The 22,571-nt window shown below is 39.1% G+C and overlaps 1 protein-coding gene across 2 annotated transcripts; it reads left to right on the forward strand.

The window, feature by feature from the left end:
- Nucleotides 1-1,951: 1,951 nt before the first annotated feature.
- Nucleotides 1,952-20,565, forward strand: efnb2a (ephrin-B2a). 2 transcript variants are annotated; one of them, XR_014607604.1, is made up of 6 exons: nucleotides 1,952-2,814; nucleotides 8,813-9,096; nucleotides 14,792-14,884; nucleotides 15,307-15,414; nucleotides 16,564-19,668; nucleotides 19,805-20,565. XR_014607604.1 is itself a non-coding variant. In XM_084123414.1 (5 exons), exons 1-5 carry the CDS (start codon nucleotides 2,702-2,704, stop codon nucleotides 16,965-16,967), a joined length of 1,002 nt encoding a protein of 333 aa, XP_083979540.1. In that variant the 5' UTR covers nucleotides 1,952-2,701; the 3' UTR covers nucleotides 16,968-20,565. The 2 variants fall into 2 exon arrangements, 1 of the variants encoding a protein (XP_083979540.1); XM_084123414.1 differs by having other exon boundaries at nucleotides 16,564-20,565.
- Nucleotides 20,566-22,571: the final 2,006 nt, after the last annotated feature.

Genomic DNA, 22,571 nt, shown 5'->3' on the forward strand with positions numbered 1-22,571 from the left:
ATGTTTAAATTGATAATGAAAATTAGTTTAAATATTTAAATGTCAGGAAAACTATTTCAAGTTATAAAACAAAACAAGTTATAGCCTATAGTTATAAACAAATTGTCTTTATTAGAAATGGTTTAATATGTTTCCATCAAATTGTTTATTAGCTATGCACGTGCAATAAGATTAATATAAATTTAATGGTAGTTTAAGTTGTTAAAATTAACTAACGGTGTTTGTTCTGGTAGAGAATTCAAGAAAAGAACATATCCTAGAAATTGCACGTTTACTTCTTTACCAAGATACTTAACAGCTCATCTGTTGGTTATTTTTAAGATAGCTCAGGAAATCGTCGTTTCCGTGTTTTCCCGTCGGGAAACCTTCTGGAATTGTGTTAGCTCGTCTTATTGTTTGCTTTTGTTTGGTAGTGTGGGAGCATTCTCAGAAACAGACTACCATTGCACAAAGTAAATAATGTATTACCCTTGGACGCTTGGAGCTCTTTGTAAGTGGTGCTTGAAACACAGTTTTAAGTTGTCTATTTAATTTTATTATTATTTTTTCTTATATTGGCAAAATATGTCTTTATGTAGCACAAGAAGTGTGGGCTAATCTGGCCTACATTAGATGCCTGGACAAATAGATGTCATAAACAGGCAATTGGCGTTGCTTTGATGTAACACGTTAATACAGCGCTTTATTAATGCACAGCAATCATTTAGTCTGTGTATTCAGCATGTGTAGTGTGTTAATTATCGCTTCGATGTGGAATCTGCTCGTTTGATGGTCTCTTAAACCAGGGAAGAAATAGGCTACACACCGATAACAGTAAATGCTGATTCAATTACAGACTTTGGAAAGTGTGAATGCTTTTCACACCGGCTTTCTTTACACTTGCGTCCTAATTTATCTTTAGGCGTGCATGCTTCCTAAATACCAGACATGGCCGGTTTATTAACTTAGTAGTTAAAACAGTCTGAATAATATAATATAATATAATAATTAATGTAATATAATATATAGCTAGTTTATAATACAGTTTGAAAACAGGTTTATTACTTTATTACTACTGTTTATACTTCTAAAAGTTTATTATTTGTATTAAAATTATTTTCTTTATATTGTTCCGTTTGCGAAAACACAGTACAGCATTTGACAACTGCATCTGACAAATTAACTATCCAGATAATTTTACTATTTAAGAGTAATGTAGGCTGTGTATATCATCATATAGGCTACTCTAAATTAAATTGAATGATTTGATATTTTGTCAGTTTAAAATACAAATATAGTGTGAAATTGTCGTAATGAACCTGTTCATTTAATGGATACATAAACAAATGTAAGAAGAATAGTCAAATGTACTTACTTAAACGCTGAGTTGGTTCTTCATGACCGCTAGTGGGCGCTGTTGACTGCTGAATCAATCCCTCTCGCATTCAGCAGGCAGCTTTCTCTCGACCTCAACCTAAATAAATGCCTTTATTTTAAAATTATTGGCCATGAGGGAGTGGGATTGCCGTGGAACACATATAATAAAATCAAATATTTAATAGAAACACAATGACATTATAAAGTATGTTAACGAGAAAAAATAGTGATTAAACATTACTCCAAGTACCAATTATTAGTCAGCATGAAGGTAGTATATCATGAAGTTATTAGCAGGCTACCTAATAGTTATTAGTACGGCTTGCTGTTTTTTTTTTTTTTTTTTTTATGTCGTTATTGTAACAGTTGCGATTATATACATTCTATCACGAGTTCTCTTTGAAATGCAGAAATGTCATTAATCCCTTCAAATCTGGGTTGGCGACCTGAAGTCCGATATATTCTCTCATTGCTCGACCAGTCGCCGGGCAACCGCTTGATTGACAGGCTTCTTTCCTCGACCAATGGGAGACTAGGTGGGAGGAGTCCGCGAAAAACTCGCTCTGACAAATATTCCGTGTTGTAGACGCTAGCTGTTACTTGCAGTACAGAATCGCGCAGAGAACGGAGCAGTCCCGCAATTCACGCGCACAGCATTTCAATCCGGACCTGCAGGGTTCGAGCCTCAGCTGTTCTCTGCTACTGTGCGGGTTCCACGGCGACCCATGAGAACTTTCATTTGACTTCATTCTTTCATTTTGTTTTATTTTTATTTTAAACCATTAGTCATTCTTATTTTTTTTATTTTTTTTTGCTTCATCAAACAGGCTACAATTATTTCATTCTTGCCTTAATCATTTTGGGAACTCCGGTGGTTTTTCCCTCGTTTGCCTGAACGGAATACCTCGTATTTGGAATTGGTACCTGCTTGGCTTGTTATCCACACTCCGGGGGGATTAACTTCCATGTCTCCACGGACATCCAGCACTACGGCGGCGACGACACGGGTCGCCTTCCTGTGAGGAATGTACGTGCTCCCCACGGCCGTTTGATCGGAGAGTGCTCCACTCAGTCGTATTTTTCACCGAATGAGAAACTGTCCACTGTCCACGGTGCTGCTCTATCTCATCTCGAGCAGGACTAATAGAGGAGTAGCTCTTCCCAACGGGATGGTTCACTTCTAACTGGGCTCAAATTCTGCATTTTCTTTTTTTTACTTTTCTCCTGGAGCGGGGAAATTGAGTTTGGATTGTCACAAGACGCACTCCACAAGACGCTTTCTTTCTTTTTTCGAATTAGAAATTCCCGCGGAAACGGAATTTGACCGTAACGGTCGTAACGGACCATGGGCGACTCTCTGTGGAGATATTACTTTGGAGTTTTATTCATCGCGTGCAAGGTGAACCTGTCCCGCGCGCTCATCCTGGACTCCATATACTGGAACACCACGAATACCAAGTAAGTGCGCGAGGCGGTAGAGCTCCGTCAGTCACATATAACCCTCTCACACTGCCTTAGAGCAACACTCTGAAAGTGGGTGATGTCTGTAAAAGAAAAAATACACTTAAAGGAGGATAAATGCCACCGTACGGTGTTAACGCGTTCATCCATTACTGTAAAATGAAAATTAATAGCAGGTGATGTGGATCATCGAGCAGAGGGGAGTGAGTGACGCGTTGTTGTTTCCACTCACAGGGGTTTAGTACATTAATATAACAAAAAAAAGTCTTGTTTCACAGTAATTAATAGTTCCTGGTGCTAACTTGTAAATTTGAGGGAGAAAGGAAGAAAAATATATATATTTGAATGGCCCCACAGGACCTCAGGTCATCACTCTTGAGAGGATTTTTACCCACAGTGATGTGAATTATTTCATGTCACGAAATGATTTAGACAAAAACAATTAAAGGAAATCGTAGGAGTGGTATTTCATGTTTATAAAGACAAATATGAAACGGTCATTGTACAAATGTTGGTTACATTTCCAACTGAGGCATATTTTTTATTGAACGGCGTAACGTTAGGCCCAAAGTCCTTTAACGTTAACTTACCTCAGAAAATGTTTGTGTAATTCTCACCATCATAATCCTATGATATTAAATCAGGCATCCAAGCAGGTTTTTGTGTGTGTGTGTGTGTGTGCAAATGTTATTTTTTTCATTGTTTTCATGATCTTTCCTAGTCCTGGTTTAGGCTACTTTAATATGCCACCTTTGGTTTATTCTAGTTTTTAGGCGTGATGAATAAGCCTATCAAAGTAATTGCGTGTACATTTTTCTAAAAAGCTCTGATTCATCTCTGAATTACCTTTTTTTTTTTTCCTGAAATGTAAAAGTAGTCGCATTCAAAAGAGGCATGTTTTTTTTCTTCAATCACTGCTAAGTCAATCGTGGAAATGTAAAGACGAGCACGCGCATAGCACATCGGCGCTGAATCATGCATTAAAACATCGAAACATCAAGTAACGCTGAAATCCGAAGGGGTCTCGAGCGCCGCGCGGGAGTCTCGAGCGCTTCTTGGAGAAACTCCACGCTCTTTTAATAATTCAGCTTTCGCTCTCGGCCCGTTTTTTTAAAATAGAAAAAGACTCCTCTCTTCTACCCCTGCATGTATGGGGCAAGGGGCAGGAAGGATAAACCGCATAACAGGTGCCCTGTGTTGATAATCACGGTCTTTATTACAAACAGTAATAGAGCGGCTGTCTTTAGTCCTCTGGCGGTGTCGCGAGTGTGCTTAAGTACGTTAATTAATAAGAGTGTAATTGATCTAAAAGGCTTTGCTCTGCACAGGATGAGCAGCGATTGCATTGTTGAGAGGATCTTCTTACAGATCCTATCCATCTATCTATCTATCTATCTACAATACATACAAACAGCCAGTTCCAATTATTGTTTTGTCTAAATGATCTAGAGAGAGAAAACACGTTGGTATGGATGCATGATGAAGGAAAAGGCGACTGTTTGTTGCTGTATTTGTAAGAAACTCTGCCGTGAGGGGATGAAGAAGATGACGTGTTGCATTGAGAGATTGGCCCACTCTACTTACTTTTACTTTACTATATACGACCTTCTTTTAGACTTTTATTTTTTATATAAAATACTCTTTAGGGAACTTTAACAGTTAAAATTACTAATGTTTCAACCATATTATACATTATATACAGTGAATATACATTGAATATACATTTTTATAACTTGCAGTGTTTTAAAATATGTATATTTCACAAAATTATTGCATTATGTCCTCTTGTAGAGTAAAATGTAATTAATTCAAAGATCAGTAGAATATAATAAAAAAAACATTAAGAACTCATGGCAATTCTGTGGTAAAAAGTATTTTAGATTCCTGTTATAGAGCTAAGTAAGCTTGTTAATTACATTTCACATTTGTGTTCAAACGTTTATGGGTGATTACATATCGAAATACCAAGTAGGCTAATCGTACTTAGTATGTAATTATATTATGGAATAGTTTGTAATTTTAATTACAAAATTATTTCAATTCATTAAATTTGTATATTAACTTGACACTGAATGTGAAGTGTCACCATCATGTTGTTATCTATTGTGACATCTTCATTGATGTAGACCCCGAGTGACCATGAATTGACTACTAACGGCATGTCTCTCTATTGTATTTCACTGTAAATATGCAGGCCTCATTCTCCCAGGCAAGCTGGCGTTCCATGGAATTGCTCACTGCACACATTCCTGCCGTTCTGTTGGGATAGTTCAGTGTATAGTTCTTTGTAGCGCAGGACTAAAGGGTGATGGCACTAACAGCATTGTTAGCGTTGGCGGCTGTATTTTTACCACCAGACAAGATAAACAGCAAAACGGTCGGGCATGGCAGGAATCTTGTTACACTTTCTTTCTTTCTTTCTTTCTTTCTTTCTTTTCTTCCTTCTTTATTTCTTTCTGCTTTCTTTCTTTCTTTTGGCAATAAAGTATTTCATGATATGAATTCATTTTTAATAATAGATGAACTAAGAACCTGACTCCCGTCTTCTATCGACTCCGATTTCATTTTAGAAACACGAATGCTCAATAAATGCTGATGATTAGAGTGAAAATCCCATAGGTACTAAGTTTGTGAGTACCGAACAATGCTATGGGACATGCCTTCATCTAAAGTATCAATGATGCATAATGGGAGGAGTGTGCTTAAAATCCGAACTCTACTCCCTATGGCCTTCTGTACATAAGACAACCGTCACGATCACAATACTGAATCACTGAGCTGTTTTTTTTCTTTCCTCCCTTTGCAAAAATGTGTGTCAATCTAGTGTGCACTGCTGTTTACCCCTCCACTACTTTACCTTGGATGTATCAGGCATGTAAAGACCCCCCCCCCTCCCTCCCTCTCTCCCTCTCTCCCTCTCTTTCTTGTTCCTTCTGGTAATCCATTTTGTCGGAGGTGGAGAAACAAAAGCAGTCTGCTCTACACGTTTTCAGTCAAAGGAGGTTCCCCCTTCTCTTCATTAGGAGATTACATCGCTTAGCAGGGTTCTGACGGGGGCACATCCATGGCTTCATACACATGCAGATACAGCATGAATGAACGAGGGGCGAGTGGGCAATGAATAATAACTACCCCTCCCCCGCTTCTGCGTTTAGGGGTGCAAGAACTTAATGATAGACTGCTGGCGAAAGGCTGTTATGATTTAGATGCTGAGTTAATAATTTTCCAAATGTGTCGTCATCATGTTAGCGGATGGGTAGGATTGTTTCGCTGCTGGGAGAGAGAGAAGAGAAAAAGGAAAGGGAATGAGGGAAAAGTGCGACGTCTAGTAACGCAACAAAGAGAATAAAAGTTGATTATTAAAATGGCGTTCATGTTGCTCTGAAATGTGAGAGGAGAGCGGACTGGGTCTTTCGGGATTACGGATTGAATGGATGAGAAAACCAGGAAAGAATGAAGGGATAGGGTGACAAAGGAATAAGGCGCCTGTCTGGTTGCTTTGCCTTCTCACCCGACGCAGGTCTCTGCTGCAAAGCATGATGGAGGGATTATAACGCGAGATGTCTGTCGATTTCTTTTGTCCACCGCTTTCCATCCACGTCTTTCTATGCCCAATGAACCTCCATATTGATCTGATGATTGAAAGTCAAACCAGCTTATGTTCCCTCCGCCCATATGCGTCCGTCGCCCTGTGTTGTTTCAGATCTTTGGGTTAAAGCGCTGTGTTCCTATTGGGGCAGGATTAGGCTACTGCTGTCACTGTGTCACGGCTCGGCCCACACAGCTAGAGATTAACATGGGAAAAAAAAGAGAGAGAAAAGCTGATGGACAAAGATTCATATGTAAAAGCAGTATTTAAAGAAAGTGAGATTTATGAAAACATTGGTTTAAAAAAATATTGAACATGTTCATCAGGAACATATGTGTTGGTTTTAGCAAATTAATCTGTATTTTGACCCCTAAGAATACCTTCAAAAAAAGGAAATAAAAAACCAGATGTCTTATCCTTTACTCTTTAACGTCTTTCAGCCGTCCATCCAGCCCACCTGTTTCTCAGCTTCAGTTTTATATTGTGTGTAAGTTGCCAGAGAGAGTCCTGAAAGTCTTATACTCATTAGCCGCTGTTAGTAAGTTATTTTCTTTTCCTTTAATGTCTATGGCCAACTTTATTTAAATGGCTTCATTTTGTAGTGCTTTTAGAAATGCTGCCAAAAATGAATATTTCAATCGGAGTTTGAGTAAATGAGTCAGTGGAAAGAAGAAAAAGAGAAAAGATAAAACAGATGCAAAAAACAGAGATATATGAGGGAAAAAATGTGGATCACAAATTAAATTGCGTAGAAACATCCTCGAGTGGCACGGCCATGTCTTCTTAGATGTACTGCACATGTCTTGACCGTTCGCTCTTACACACACGCGCGCCTTTTCCGACTTAATGGCTTCTCTGTGTGCAGCTGCAGTCTTGTTAACAGAATGAGCGGTCTGTGTTAAACGTGTGCAAACCCTTATTCTGTCATCCTTTTCTTTTTCACATTCACATGTCCCAGAATATTTATGACCACTGGGAGAATCACCAAGGCTAATGTTGGGGGGTTAAAGCGTGTCTTTTAGACAAGGATTAAAGCCATTTACAAACATGAGTGTGACCTCAGGCTTTATTTGTTCAACTACCCCCCGCTTTTACAACCTGTTCCCTCAAAACTAAAACTAGAATGTTTTAGCAGCAGCCCCTGTAAAATACAGACAAGTAAAACACCCTTTTAATAGCAGAATGTGTGTGTATGGGCTGCGGGGTGACCTTGTATACCCTGTGGTTTAGGATAATGACTGTGGGCTGCAAGATGTCTATCGCATCTAGCATGCTGCATTTGGCCTATATCTCTCCCTATTCACAGCTCAGTTGTGCTTGTTTGCCCATTAAATGCAATAAAATAGAAGTTAATAGAATTAGCATGTGGTATAGATGAATGTGTCACTCTTTAAATGTTCTTTATTGGCATCGATTTGTTCTATGAAAGAACCTTTAACATCCATGGACTGTTTCTTCAAAGGTTCTTCAGATTATTAAAATGTTCTTCATATTAAAAAAAAAAATTCTTCACTGAACCCAGAATGGTTCTCCTATGTCATTCACTGTGAAAAGAGTGTAAAAAGATGCTGTGAGAAAATGTTTCAAGCAATTTCGTTTTGGGAAAACAGTGCAGATTTGTGGTTTTATAGGTGTGTGTGTAAACTTTTGAGGTGTGAACATGTTTTACTTGGGGAATTTATGAGTCTCGCCCTATTCTTTTGAACGATCCCAAGGCAAATATTCAAACACACCACAAACATATGCAAGCAAACTGTTCTTGGCTTTTTAAATAAGCTAGCGTAAAGATAAGACATGAGCGAGATAGCAATCCAGTGTTCGGCTCCAGAGGATTTGCGTGGCTAGATCTGTCGTACAGATATTCCTGACAGCTACCCCGTTGCACGTCAAACACACGCACACAGTTTTCCCATCTACTCCTGCGTTAGTCCCTTGAGGCGGATGGCTGGGAGCGTCGCCTGATGCGAGCTGCTGCACTTTTTCCTCCTTATTTCTCATGACATCATTTTCTTTTCACCGCGCTGCTGTTTGAGCACTTGGCATCAGAGAGACTATTTACCTTTATTCTTAAGTGTGAGCCATGAGTCAACACCTTTGTCTCTTTCTAGCTGCTCCATTTTCTTTTCCGATTTCTCATAAAGGAACTTCAAAACACTCAAGCATACAGTTTAAGATCGTCTCAGTCTCCTACTTTTTATGATCCAGCAAGTTTTTCAGAACCTGTTTTATCCTTTATAGTCTCTGCTAAATAATTGATCACCCTTCTTTTAATTATTGATCAACACCATGCTTCATGATCCAGCGTATTTTTGATCCCGAGAACAGTGTGAATATGATTTATCATCTGTGGTGTGTCTCACTCTCTCTCTCTCTCTCTCTCTCTCTCTGTCTCTCTTTTTCTCAAAGGTTCGTGCCAGGACAGGGTCTGGTGCTGTATCCGCAGATCGGGGATAAGATGGACATAGTTTGTCCACGCGTGGAGGGTGGTTCAATGGAAGGAGTGGAGTATTATAAACTCTATATGGTTCCTCTGGAACAGCTAAAGTCCTGTCAGGTCACAAAGGCAGACACGCCTCTTCTCAACTGCGTCAAACCGGACCAGGACGTTAAATTCACCCTCAAATTCCAGGAGTTCAGTCCAAACCTTTGGGGCCTGGAGTTCTTCAGGGGGAAAGACTACTACATTATCTGTGAGTATGATGGCGGTTATATCTGTATTCTGTACACCACCGTTGCCGCACCGTTCTGGCCAGTTACATTTGCTTGGATTTGTTTATGTGGTTTTTAGTATCGGGAAATGTTGACATTGCGACGTGAACTACATTAGTTATGTTTTAGTGAGTCATGGTGCAAATAATGACACGTTTATATCACATTTGCTAGTATTTGTTTACATGGTTGTTAGTTCCAGAGCTACAGAGATGGCAAGTTTCTGTTTTTGAGTGGCATTTTGCCATGAATGCGTACATCCACAAATACAAATGACTTCTCCTATTTGCCTTGTATCGTTTTGCATGTGGGTTGAACTTTCACATTTGCGAGAACAATAACTGCTCACCTGTGCAACACACAAACTTCAGGCTCAAAGCAAGCTGTATAAACAGCGGGTGAGGTGGAAGAGGAGCACAGGGATCTAGCAAATGGAATAAGGCACATACACACACACACAAACAGAGACCGCTTTGATACACAGCGTCAAACACATTGCCCAGACCTGAGCCGCTCTCTCGCTCTCTCTCTCACTCTCTCACTCTCTCTCACAATGAGAGTTCACTTCCAGCATAAGGAGAAAATCCAATTTTGCAGTTCTGGGAAAATTTGCTCCTCCTTTATTTTGTTTTCTCTCAGTTTCTCTTAAGCGACTCTAATTTGTGGAGAGAAAAGTGAAAAGGAGAATAAGGAGGTGGAGAAAGAGAATTGAGTTAATTTTGCTGCATTGTAGATGATAATTGCCCTGGTGTACAGCTGGTGTGTGTGTGTGTGTGTGTGTGTGTGTGTGTGTGTGTGTGTTGTGAAGCGCAGAGACGTATGGCTGCTGTGTGTGGTTGGGGGGTTTATTCGATAAGTCATTAATTAAAAAGTTTAATCCTAATAGCTCAGTTTAATCACTCTGTCTTTATCAATTGGATCTGCTCAGAAACCAATCAGATGATTTCAGCCCCTTATAAATGTGTTCAGCAAGCTAAACATCTGTCTCTCTCTCTCTCTCTCTCTCTCTCTCTGTGTGTGTGTGTGTGTGTGTGTGTGTGTGTGTGTGTGTGTGTGTGTGTGTGTGTGTGTGTGTGTGTGTGCATTGGTATTAAAATATTAATATTAATCATTAATATTATGTATTAAAAAAAAAAACATGATGTTCTTTTTAACTTTCTATTCATCAAATCCTGAAATGTATCATGGTTTCAAAAACAAAAATAGTTTTCAACATTGATAATAATAATAAATGTTTCTTGAGCGCCAAATCAGCGTATTATAGATGATTTCTGAAGGATCATGTGACACTGAAGACTTGAGTAATGATGTTGACAATTCAGCTTTGCCATCACAGGAATGAATTAGCCTACATTTTAAAATACATTAAAATAGAATGGTTATGTTAATTTAAATTATAATCATGTTCCACATTGTAACTATTTTTACTGCATTTTTTTTTATCAAATAAATGCAGCCTTGGTGATATTAAGAGAAATCTGTACACTTTAAAATAAGGTTTCATTAGTTAACTAATTTAGTTATCATGAACTAAGAATGAACAATACTTCTATAGCATTTATTGATCTTAGTTAAAGTTAATTTCAACATTTACTAATACATTATTAAAATCAAATTTGTATTTGTTAACATTAGTTAATGCACTGTGAACTTACATGAACTAACAATGAATGACTATTTTTATTAACTAACTGTAACACTTTATTTTACAGTGTCATTGTTACATGTTACATGTAGTTACTGTAGTAATAACTATAAATTATGCATAATCACATGCAACTAACCCTAAACCAAACCTTAATCCTAACACTATAGTATATGTAGTTACTTAATATAACTCAGTACTTAAATGTATAATTACAGTGTAACAAAGACACTGTAAAATAAAGTGTAACCTAACTAACATTAACAAAGATGAATAAATACCGTAACAAATGTATTGCTCATTGTTAGTTTATGTTAGTTAATAAATTAACTAATGTTTATAAATGGGACCTTATTGTAAAGTGTAACCAAACATTCTTCTACATCTTGACTGATGTGTATATAAACACACTTTTGCTGGTTCAAAATATGTACATGATAAAAACGTGCAGTCGGTCAGCTGGCATAAAACTCACCCGCACTGACCCCAGGTCATCGTACATTTGTATTGCTTTATTGTTGAGCCCTGGTGTGTGTTTGTGTGTGCGGACCAAACTTTAAAATGGCTCTTCTATTGTTCATATGCAGCCTGATGCTGATGACTCTGATATGATTGTGTGTGAGTGTGTGAACATGAGCTTGATGTGATCTGGTCTGACAGATTGCCCTCGAGCTGGGAGCAAGAAGAGAGATACGTGATCTAAATATGGCGAGAGAGAGAGAGAGAGAGAGAGCAGGAATGTTTCATTAAAAAAAAGATCTGCAGAAAGATGTGATAACTGAATGCAGAGACAAACTACATCTATATAAATCATAAAGGTGCACTCAGTAATTTTGTCCCTAAATAATAGAATAATAGTTCATCATTAGTAACCAAAAAAATCTGATTGCAATTTGCGATGGAGGTTTCGTCTGCAGTTTTAATTACTGTTTCATCCGTTTCAATTATAGGACAGAGTCTATGAGTGGTTATTCTTGAAATCCATCTATTGTGCCAGTCTAATACAACAGTAATAAAGTTTAATGTGTCCTGCGATTGGTAGAAACACTCGGCACGGCAGGTATTTGAGTTGCAGGCTAAGGGCCAGAAACAGAGAGAAAGAATTCCACCTTCTCTGAATTTGTTTCCAGACTTCCCCATACTGAACGATGCCCCTTAGCAGCTAGTTATGTAACATTGCCTGAGGGAGACACCACCGATGATGAGCATTTATTACTGATGGGTGTTAAGTGATTTATAATATTAAATCTTCTATTTTCCATTGTATTCTATTTTTAACCTACATTTTCCCCTTTTTGTTTCATGTTTTATTCTTATGTACTTCATTGTTGTCATTTCTGTACTTTATACGCTTATATACGGCAATATTATAAACGTTAACAATCATACCAATAAAGCATTATTGACTTTGAGAGAGTGAGACACAAAGTGGGAGACGTGTTGTTTGGCTTTGTTCAAAGGCAGTGAGGGTTTTTCGAAGTGCCATGCCACATCTTATTAGAGTAGATGTGCAATGTTTGTGTGTGTGTATTGTTGTGTGTCAGCTCTCATTACTGGCCTGAGTGCTGTTCACCATTCTGTGACCCTGACGCCATGTTGATCAGGTCAAACTCCGCTACAACAGCTTCAGCTCATCACAAATCACAATCAGATTTGAGTAGCTGTATTGCTAAAGCATTACACAAAATAAAAAATTTAAATAAATGGATGTTTCAATTAAAATAATTATTTGTTTGATACTATGCAAATACGCATTTAATGCCTATTGCACAGTGTCCGTTTCTGGTCCTGTCCCACTGGTTGCCCTTTTGTCATGGCAGGACTTTACATACCTCACAGCCTGTTTGAGCTTGATAGGGTTTCACCAAGCAGGTTTGAGTGTCAGTATCGGGTTTTTTTGTGTCTACCTTCAGCATGCAGACACATTTATCTCGTTGGAGACATAACCTAGTCTCCACTAAGTCGTTTTGGTCACACTTTAGTTTAGGGTCCAAGTCGCACTATGAACTAACTATTAACTACGGCTTTTGCCTCAATAAACTACTAATTCCTGCTTATTATTAGTTGGTAGTTGTTACGTTTAGGTATTGGGTAGGATTAAGGGATGTAGAATATGGTCATGCAAAATAAGGCATTAATATGTGCTTAACAGCCAATAAACAGCCAATATCCTAGTAATATGCATGATAATAAGCAACTAGTTCATAGTGAGAATTGGACCCTAAACTAAAGTTTTACTGTTGTTTTTATATAAGACTATATACTGCAGACGAACCCAAACCCAAATCCTACTGCTAAAATAAAACCATTTCAGCTTTAGTATACAATTAATTTATTAACAGATTTTATTTATGAATCTTTTTTTCTTTTTTTTTCCAACTGAGGATGCCCTCAAAGGGAGGTTTTTGTCATCGGACACTTTTCATTGACCTCTATTGTTTTTAGACTGCTCTAATTTTTTCAGTCTTTTTTTTTTTTCAATTAAATTATTAAGCTATTTATTAAACCTGTTTTCCTAGTTTAAGTTAAACTGAAATTAGACATGTTTTTTTATGAGAGCTTTATAGGACAATATGCGCCTGTGTGAGAGGCCTCTTTTGGTTACAACTCACCTATGAAGACAGTTTTCAAACTTTTCAAACAGTCACTGAAACTAAAACTAAATGACATGTGACGGTGAATATACTGTTGACCTGGAATGTGAGATCATCATGTGATTATTGTTTAGTGATGTGTTTGCGTTTGTGTGTGTGTGTGTGTAGGCTCATTTGCCAGATTTATGAAATGAACACACTGAAAGGAACGCAAGCTTTTAAGGAGCTTTACATGTAATGAGCTTGTGTTCTTCTCAACACTAGCCATAGGTCAAAGAACTAACAGAGAGAGATGGTGTCAGTCTGCAGTCCTTACAAACAGACAAAGAAGAAGTAGAATCAGAGAACAGAAAGATCTGTCACATGGCGCACATATAAACTCACTTGCACTCCATACGCTTCATCAAAGTGGCAGCATTGGGGGAAAAAGTGATGATGGGGGGACAGGCGCCTCATAGACTCCAACATCACCGCCCTCCCCTGTCTCACCCTCTCTCTTTTTCTCTGAATGCAGGCCACATTGTTCTGGACGCTGACCAGACATTAAGCCCTTGGCAGCTCGTTAGCTCTGTGTTACTGACCCAATAGATCGCAAGCCTGCTGGGCGCGGACACACACAACACACACACACACACACGCACATGGCATAGCTGCATTGTTCGGTTAAAAACCCACATGGGACACGTGGGACCAGTGGCCAGAATACTGCTCTTTATTTCAATTCTGCTTATTTTAATTGTGAAATTAAATTTGTTGCACGTAGTACATCAAATTGCATGTAGAAAACTAGTTTTCATCATTTTGTTTTTAAGGCCAGTCCAACATCTGCTTAAAAAAATGGAGGACTGTTTTTGTTTTATTATTATTTAATCTATTTTGTTCTCACTCACTTGTTTCTTGACAAACATCTGCTGTGGCTGAAGCGTTACGCGGTCTTAAACACACTCCAAACCTCACATTCATTAATAGCACTCTCTCTCCATGCCTTATTCGCTAAATTATTAACAACCGCTCCTGGTGCTAGAGGCCTTTGCCTCGCTGGTGAACAAAATCAGCTTTTTATTATTCCTTTAATCCTTCTTATTTCCTATTGAATTGTTAAAGAGCAATGCCGCACTTTCAGCGGGGGCCCTGACCATTTCATCTTTCACCATCAAAACAAACACATTTTGCCCTGTACTTAAACATCTAATTCAAAAATGGCACAATTAGGGCCGCTAAAAGTTTAGATTCATGATTTATGAAGGTTCTGCACAGAGACTTGACTGTTTTATAAAGCTGCATGAATATTCATTAGTTATGTTAATGTTGCAGTTACATCATGTAGATAGCTTGTACCATCTTTGATCAATCTCAATGTATTTGCAACTTTGCATATATAATAGCAACGCATGTTGATAGTATGTTGCTAAAGCTGTTTTTGTCATCATCTCTCAGCTACATCTAATGGAACGATGGAAGGGCTGGATAATCAGGAAGGAGGGGTGTGTAAAACCAAGTCGATGAAAATCATCATGAAGGTTGGACAAAGTGAGTAATCTTTCCATTGCCGTGTGTATGTGGGTGTCTAATAACTGTTTTACTGTGGGCACGAGGGTGTAAAACAATAGCAAAGCCCTTCGAACCTGCTGCAGACCTTGCACTGTAATTAATGACAGTGTTAATGAATTTATAAATAACCTCACCAGTGACATCCGTAGTAATTACCATAGGCCACACCCAACAACACAAGCAACTGAATATCACAAAAATACAGACACATGCTGAAGTTAACTAGATTAATCTTGGCTGCTTGTTTTTTACTGACACACACACACACTCACTCTCATGGCCGCTATCAGTCACACATGCACACTTTTATTATGCTGAGCAGTGTGAAAGTAATAGCTCTCCACATGAAAATGCATACATATATCAGAGTGATGAATGTGTTTCTTATCTATGTTTTGCAGACCCCTCCGATCCCATTTCCCCCAAAGAATACCCCACCAGTTACCCTCCCAAACACCCTGACACAGGGGGCAAGGACACCAAATCGAATGAAGTACTTGACAAGCAAGGTACGTCACACACTTTATCACCTCAGACACCTGTAAGGGGATGCTCACTTATTCATCATTCTCTCTGCTTTTTCATCCCTTTTTTGCTGAGCAAGTGCCAGCCCTCTGTCACAACGACATGCACACTGATTCGTTCTCATAAAATCCTTCTGACAAGCAAATCGTTAATGTGACAGAACAAGATGGACGTTCTGGAACACATTCATTTGTAGAATTCAGCTTCTTTCCCTCCACTTAGAAGCATATGGACATCAAAGTCATTTGAGTGGAGTGTCTTAGGCTGTTTTACAAGTGGATTATTGTACCTGAGTTTTAGCAGCTCATCTGTTCAGCCAGCCTCAGGCCGCCCCAGACAAACTCACTGGAGACCAAAGCCGTGCGAGGTCACTCTGTCCACTGCTTTCCATGAACACAGAGTGTTTCTGAAATGTTATCTGTCCTTAATATGCATTTTAGAGAGTTCAAAATGTCTTTCAGAAAACTGACGACTTCCACAAGTACATAACTAATTCATTTAATTCATCTTTCTTTTCTATATTGCACTTACGCTTCTACTCAAGCTTTGTACTCTGGTTTCTTCTCAAAATTTGTTTTCACGGCACTGCTAATACCGTCGGCTCTTTTATGATCAATCGCTTGTGTTTTCGCTCCTTTGGAAGTTGCTTTGGATTAAAGCATCTAAAAAATAAATACATGTTAATTTATTTCACCATACATAAAAGACATTTTATTTTGTGTCAAGGCATCTTTTTAATTGCTAATGAGTGTGCCACTTCCTCTCTTGTCTAAAGTCCCATTCACACCAAGAACGATAATTATTCAAATAACTATAAAGATAACTATATTTGCGTCCACACCAACCGACATAACGTTCTGTTTATTATAAGCGTGTGCTGCAGTTATGTCGCCTGCCACTTTAAAAGCTCAAGCTTTTTAAAGTCGGGTGGATTCTGATTGGCTGTCAATGTGCTGGAAAAAAATTGTTCTAGAAAATCGTTCTTCTTTGATGTTATCATTATAGGACTTCCCTTTTCTCAGAAGTAGAATGATTATTAAAAATGTATAGTTATCGTCCTTGGTGTGAACGACCCTTAATACTAGTTGCTCATTGCTTTTTTGCTAAGTTTACATTGTTATTTTCCCTCTTAGATGCATCTCATCATGGAGAAGACAAGGGAGATGGAAATAAATCGTCATCAGTCATCGGCTCAGAGGTCGCCCTGTTCGCCTGCATTGCTTCAGCCAGCGTCATCGTCATCATCATAATTATCATGCTGGTTTTCCTCCTGCTGAAGTATCGACGACGCCATCGCAAACACTCACCTCAGCATGCCACCACGCTGTCGCTCAGCACGCTAGCCACGCCCAAGAGGGGCGGTGGCAGCGGCAACAACAACGGCTCGGAGCCGAGCGACATCATCATCCCACTGCGGACTGCTGACAGCGTCTTCTGCCCACATTACGAGAAAGTCAGCGGCGATTACGGGCACCCAGTTTACATCGTACAGGAAATGCCGCCACAGAGCCCAGCGAATATCTATTATAAAGTGTGAAACCGGACGCGCTTCTTTTGGACGTTTTAACTCTAACCCCTCACATGCCCCTCGATGAACCCCCTGTAGGCAGCATCGATGCCCAAGCTCACCCTCGTCCTGCCCCCTCTTATTTTTTGTGTTTCTTGTTTATTTTACAATAATCCTGATTATTACTCTCAGTATAGATGTTGCTGATGGTGGAGTGATGCTCCTGATTCGCTGCTCTTGCACCTGCAAGAATGAAACAAACAAATCGAAAATGACAAAATGGAAAACGGACACCCTTTCGGGGGATTGATATGCACTATTTTGGATATATAGTGTGTGTACGAGGGAGCGTGTGTGAATCAGACGAGCTGGGAGAGGGGGGTTGAGGGGGTGGGCGTGAAAAGAGAGGTCAGGAAAATGATTCTTCTCTTTTGTCTACTACATCATCTCCCTTAAAGACACAACACATGGAGATGGAGAAGAGAAGTGACATGTCAGTATCACACAGCAAGAAATAAGAACTTGAGCTGTTTGTTTAGCTTGGCCGATTGGCTGATCCGTCGCAAAACAGGAAGTGAATGCAGCCCATTGGTCACAGCTACAAAAGTGGATTTAACGAGGAAGCAGGAAGCTCTCCGGAGCGTACTGCTGGACATTTGAATGGACACCATCTGTTTTTGCACGTTCACTCGTACTGTTTTCATTTACGTTAGCTCCTCATTTACTCACCTCTACAAAATGACTCACAATGTTTACTTGAAGTCTTTTGTATGGTCATGCATCGTACTTGCATTTCTTTCTGTCATTCCCAGTGAAGTCCACTTGCAGATTCATTTGGTAGAAGACTAATTGGTATCGTCATAGAGATCCTTTTGTGCTGGTTTATGTGCCGTTTAGTAGTGTGGAAGACACATACACATTTCATTTTGTAAACGTCCGCTGCCTGGGCTGGAAGAACGAGAGAGATAGAGAGGGAAGGAATGAGTGAACGTCAATATTTGGTACAGTTGCCGACTGTCCTGTTGCCTGCTGGGAAGGTGGAGGACCCACATGAACACTTTAGCAGCACTTTGAAAGCCTCATCACCTTACCCACATGCAGTACAAACACATTAAAACGGAGAGATCGCAGGGAGCGAATCACTCAAGGCTTATTGGCAAAATCTGTCATTTTTGACACAAAATGGCCGCCTTCCCCAGGCATGTGGCTGCAAATGTTCCTGTTTTTCTAGTATTTCTGCCATCACAAACACTCTCGCTCACCAGTGGCCAATGCAGGCCGTGGAAAAATGTGGAACTGCTGCTCTACTTTTTTGCTCAAAAGCACAGGGACATCAAATTGTGTCATAATTATTTCGTTTTAAATGAAACAAAAGAGTTAATTAGCCTTTCTTTATGGATTTGTTTAGCTGTAGATGAAAACGGTTGGAAAAAGTTCACATAGAACTTATTTATGATAGCATACAGACAGGTCGGCTTGAAACGACAAGAAAATGAATAATTTATGGCGAATCTGCACATTATGCAAGCTTCGAGTTATCCTTTTCGTTAACAGATATTTCTCCATCTCAATTGTGTAGTTTTTTCATCGATCCATACACGAATAGCTGCCTTTTCACCACAAACACACACACATACCCGCACAAAAAGCACATGCGCTCATGGCCAGGGTAGGGGCGGCTTTGGAAGGAGCCCTCAGGGAAAACAGCATGTTGGATTTTAAAATAGCCGAAAGGAATGAGAGAGAAGGGCCAGAAACGGACCAAAGGAAGGGCATGTCTGACAGAGTCCTGACTGAACCAACTTCTCCGGCCTGCCTGTCTCAGTTGATGAAGCTCAGATGTGCTCTGGGTTGAAATTAGGCCCCTTAATCTGGAAGGAAAGCAGTAGACGTGGGTTAGCAAGCATACCAGATGAGAACGAGCACAGGCTAAATGTAGTAAATTGCATGAAATGGATCTTTCAGGCTCAAATTGTGGGAGGTTTCTGGAGGGGAAAAGACACATTATAATCGATGGAGGTCACAAGTGGATTTAGCGTGCGTTTTAGAGAGGAAGTCACCGAGCAGAGGCCAGCGTATCCCATAACCCGCAGCTCCCAGTGGATTTCAGAACTCCTTGCGTGTGTTGTCATTTGTGCGAACCGCTTCGTGAGCAATGCCGCAGTTATCTTCATTTGTTTCTTACATTGAAATTGAAGTAATTCACCAAAGGTGGACTTTGAGATTTGAAAATGTCCACAGTCGCACATTAACTGTTCATCCATTTTGTTTTCACTTGTTCATGGAGGTTCTTGAATCTCACCGAGAAGCCAAGCCTTGTGTGATCGGAGCTTTGTGCCTCTGTAAGAGGCCACGAAATCTGCAAATATGCAATTTTTATTTATTTTTATAACAATTGAGAAAAAAAGATGATATACGTTCACCTATGGAAAGTGTTCTTAACCACTGAAAATTAAATGAAACAATACAGCATCAGAAAACACTACAACCCCGGTGTGTTATTATTATTATTACTATTACTTGTTTTTTTTTTTTAGTTTGTGCTGTAGGTTCGAGGTAAACTGTGAAACATGAACACTTACACACACACACACACGCACACACACACATACATACATATTGAAGACTGAGCAGTTGTTTTAAACTAAAGAAGACAAACATACTACAAAAACTACAAACATGTTGCTGTTCGGTTGCTGTCCCATATGGGCTAAATATGACAATCTCCTTAGTTTCTTTGAATCCGAAGACACTGTCCCGGCAAGCTGGTTGCAAACGTTCCTGTAACATTTTAGGAGTGGTAGGACATAACTAGTAGCGTAAGATGTTGCACCGATGTCGACGGAAGGTTTGTGTAACGCTGGGAGAAGTGTCTTCGGCCCACTGTAAAATGCCTTGCTTGTATGGTCACCCTGAGTTCACAAGACTCTAGTCTTTGCACCGTACATCTGTAGGTAAGAGGCTGTAAATACGTTATTGTTTGTATTGTATATGGATCCCCGGTTGTTACAATAGCCTTATTCTCACATTTCTAGCAAATAAAAAAAGTTATGAAAAAAAAAAAAACATGAATCACTTCAGTTAAAAGAGAGCATACTAATTTTTTTGGTAAATAACTTGTGTAAATATTGACGACGAACCCAATAAATCTTTTTTTATAAACTCTTAAGTAAGATGTTTTTGTATAGAATTGGAATTTTTTGCTATGTATTTTAGCTAGCACTCGTCAGACCCCTCCCACTCAACCCTTTTGCACTGTTCCTATGGTGATCTGGTTTAAAAATGAAAATGAGATAGAGAATTGCCAAACTGACTGCTTGCTGCATATTTGTGCCATACGTGTGTACCATAGATATTTATTTAATTAGTTCTTTTTTTTTTTTCTGTTCTGGATTCTTCTACCCAGTTTGTAAACAAGCTCAGTATTATCATTTGAGTTTTTCCCCCAACTTCTCAGTTCCCTGTTATCTTTCTGTTGCTATCGTTTCCTGATGGCCCATCCTTCTCTCGCAGTAAGATCTGGTCAGGACGTGCAACCTTATAAAAGTCATAGAAATGAAATGGCACACATTCCACCAGTCTGTTACAAACTGAAAATGTTTTTCAATAAAATGTTTTTCCTGTGGAATTTTCAGTTCTCTTTTATGTTTATTCAATGGGGTTTGACACATTGTGTCAGGCAAAGGTCGTTTGTTTTCAATTCGATTTTTCACCATCTCTTTGTCTGACGTTCGTGAATGAAAACCTGCCCGGACACATTTGAGGTTTGTTCACAAGCTGTTAACAATATTGTGGTGCAACGTTTGATCATTCTCCTCAACCATGAACATATTAAAAATACAAGTTCAGAGTGCTTCATAATCTTCTCAAGAAACAATATCAGGTTACGGCTCAGTATCGACTTGATTTCGATTCATTTGGGCATATTTTAGTTGTGTAAATGTGGGAAATTCTAAAATGATGAACCCATGAACATTGCAGTTATAAACTTTAGATTTTTTTATTAAAACAATTGGCTTGAATCAAAACACACTGGTTAAGCTATATATTTTCATTCGCTAAAAAGTCATGTGTTCATGAATCGGATGTGCAATGGATTTTTCCTAAATCTGACTATCTAGCGTCTACAAATCGACACTTAATAACTCTTATACTCTAGCTCTTTGCGTCTTCCGTCGACAACTGGCTGAGTCTCTTATCCTAACTTCTTTGCTGCGCAGCATAAATAACAAACGAGACAGACTTCAGTAAATGTCCCTCAGATGGTTTATTCAAACGGCCGGGAGAAATTGAATCATCATGACTAACATGTCACGCTCTATCAATATGATTGGTTAAATTGTTTTAAAGCAAGATTCAGCATTGCGCCACCATTCAAAACAGTACAGGAAACTCTTGCAAATAGTATATCTTCAAATGAGTATCATGATTAATCAATATTTTTACCCAGCCCTAATTATTGTAGGTTTTAGTGGCAGCTGTCAAATGTCAATGCCTAGAGGTGTTACGCACATGAATTTTTCCATGTCTTTTGTTGCCATTATTTAAGGCAAAGTTCATGTGTAGCCTACCATCTGCGTGCTTTAGCACTTGAGGGGAAACAAAAGAGGAAGTGAGGAATTATACTGAGTGTGTTCCTTCTCTCTCCTCAAGTTTATCTGAAGATCATCGCTCAGGCTGTACAAACATTCGCTTCTTTGACTGCACGCTGAGTTTTGTCATCCTGTGCTCTTTCTTGTTTTTCCATGGTGTGAAGCAGTGGAGTATCTACATGGTGGTCTCCCTAGAGCACTTCCTTCCAGCACTCTGGAGAGCTTCTTCATCTCTCTTCTGTCTCTTTACACATTCTTCCATATCGTTTTCTCCTTTTGAAGTGAAAAATGAATCAAAGAGGTCTTTATAAAAGGTTTTCTTACTTTTGCGAAGAATAAAGGAGCATTTTAAAGAGGTCATGAGTTTCAAGGTTCATAAATAGTCCCTCAAATCAATGACTAAGCTTCTTGTGTCACACAAACAAGATGAAACATGATTAAACCTCATCCTGATCTAGGGTGAACAACTGTATAGTTCCAACTGTTAAACCACATTTTATTCATTTAGCATACCTCTGATTATACTGTATATGCCTAAATTAATTTTGAGAGCTTGAAGTCCCTGGAGATCCACTCGAAAATAATCTGTGCCGAATGCCGATTACTTCTGGAGGAGCCTCATGTCGCAGTTGAGCTCTTTGTTCCGGTGGGAAAAAATACTGAGCAAACATAAAACTGAGAGAAGGATAATAATATTATTGTTTCAAAACGTTGATTCTTTCTTTGTATATTATTAACACTAGAGACCATCTCTCTGGGATTTGCCATTCAAGGAGTGTCTAGTTCTCTTATCACTGGATGTGTTGATAGTTCAGGACTGTCAATGAAAGGCCCAGGATGGATGTGAATTGGGAAACAATGATCGTATTGTCTCAGACCAGGACCAGAGGTGCATCGCAGTCAGCATTACCGACACCAAAACACATTTTTTGTAATATCATCCAAATATGCTGTATGATTCAAGTAGAAGGCCTGTCCATACACATATGGCTCATGACAAAACCATTTGTCAGTGTTTACACTAAACACATGTAGACAATGT

Source organism: Abramis brama, assembly GCF_963993115.1.
Source record: "Abramis brama genome assembly, chromosome: 8".
Classification (NCBI taxonomy): Eukaryota; Metazoa; Chordata; class Actinopteri; order Cypriniformes; family Leuciscidae; genus Abramis; species Abramis brama.

Coding starts and splice junctions, on each gene's coding strand:
- efnb2a (XM_084123414.1), top strand. CDS start 2,702: ATGGGCGACTCTCTGTGGAGATATTACTTTGGAGTTTTATTCATCGCG. Junction 2,815..8,812: donor TGGAACACCACGAATACCAA/GTAAGTGCGCGA, acceptor TTTTTCTCAAAG/GTTCGTGCCAGGACAGGGTC. Junction 9,097..14,791: donor GAAAGACTACTACATTATCT/GTGAGTATGATG, acceptor ATCATCTCTCAG/CTACATCTAATGGAACGATG.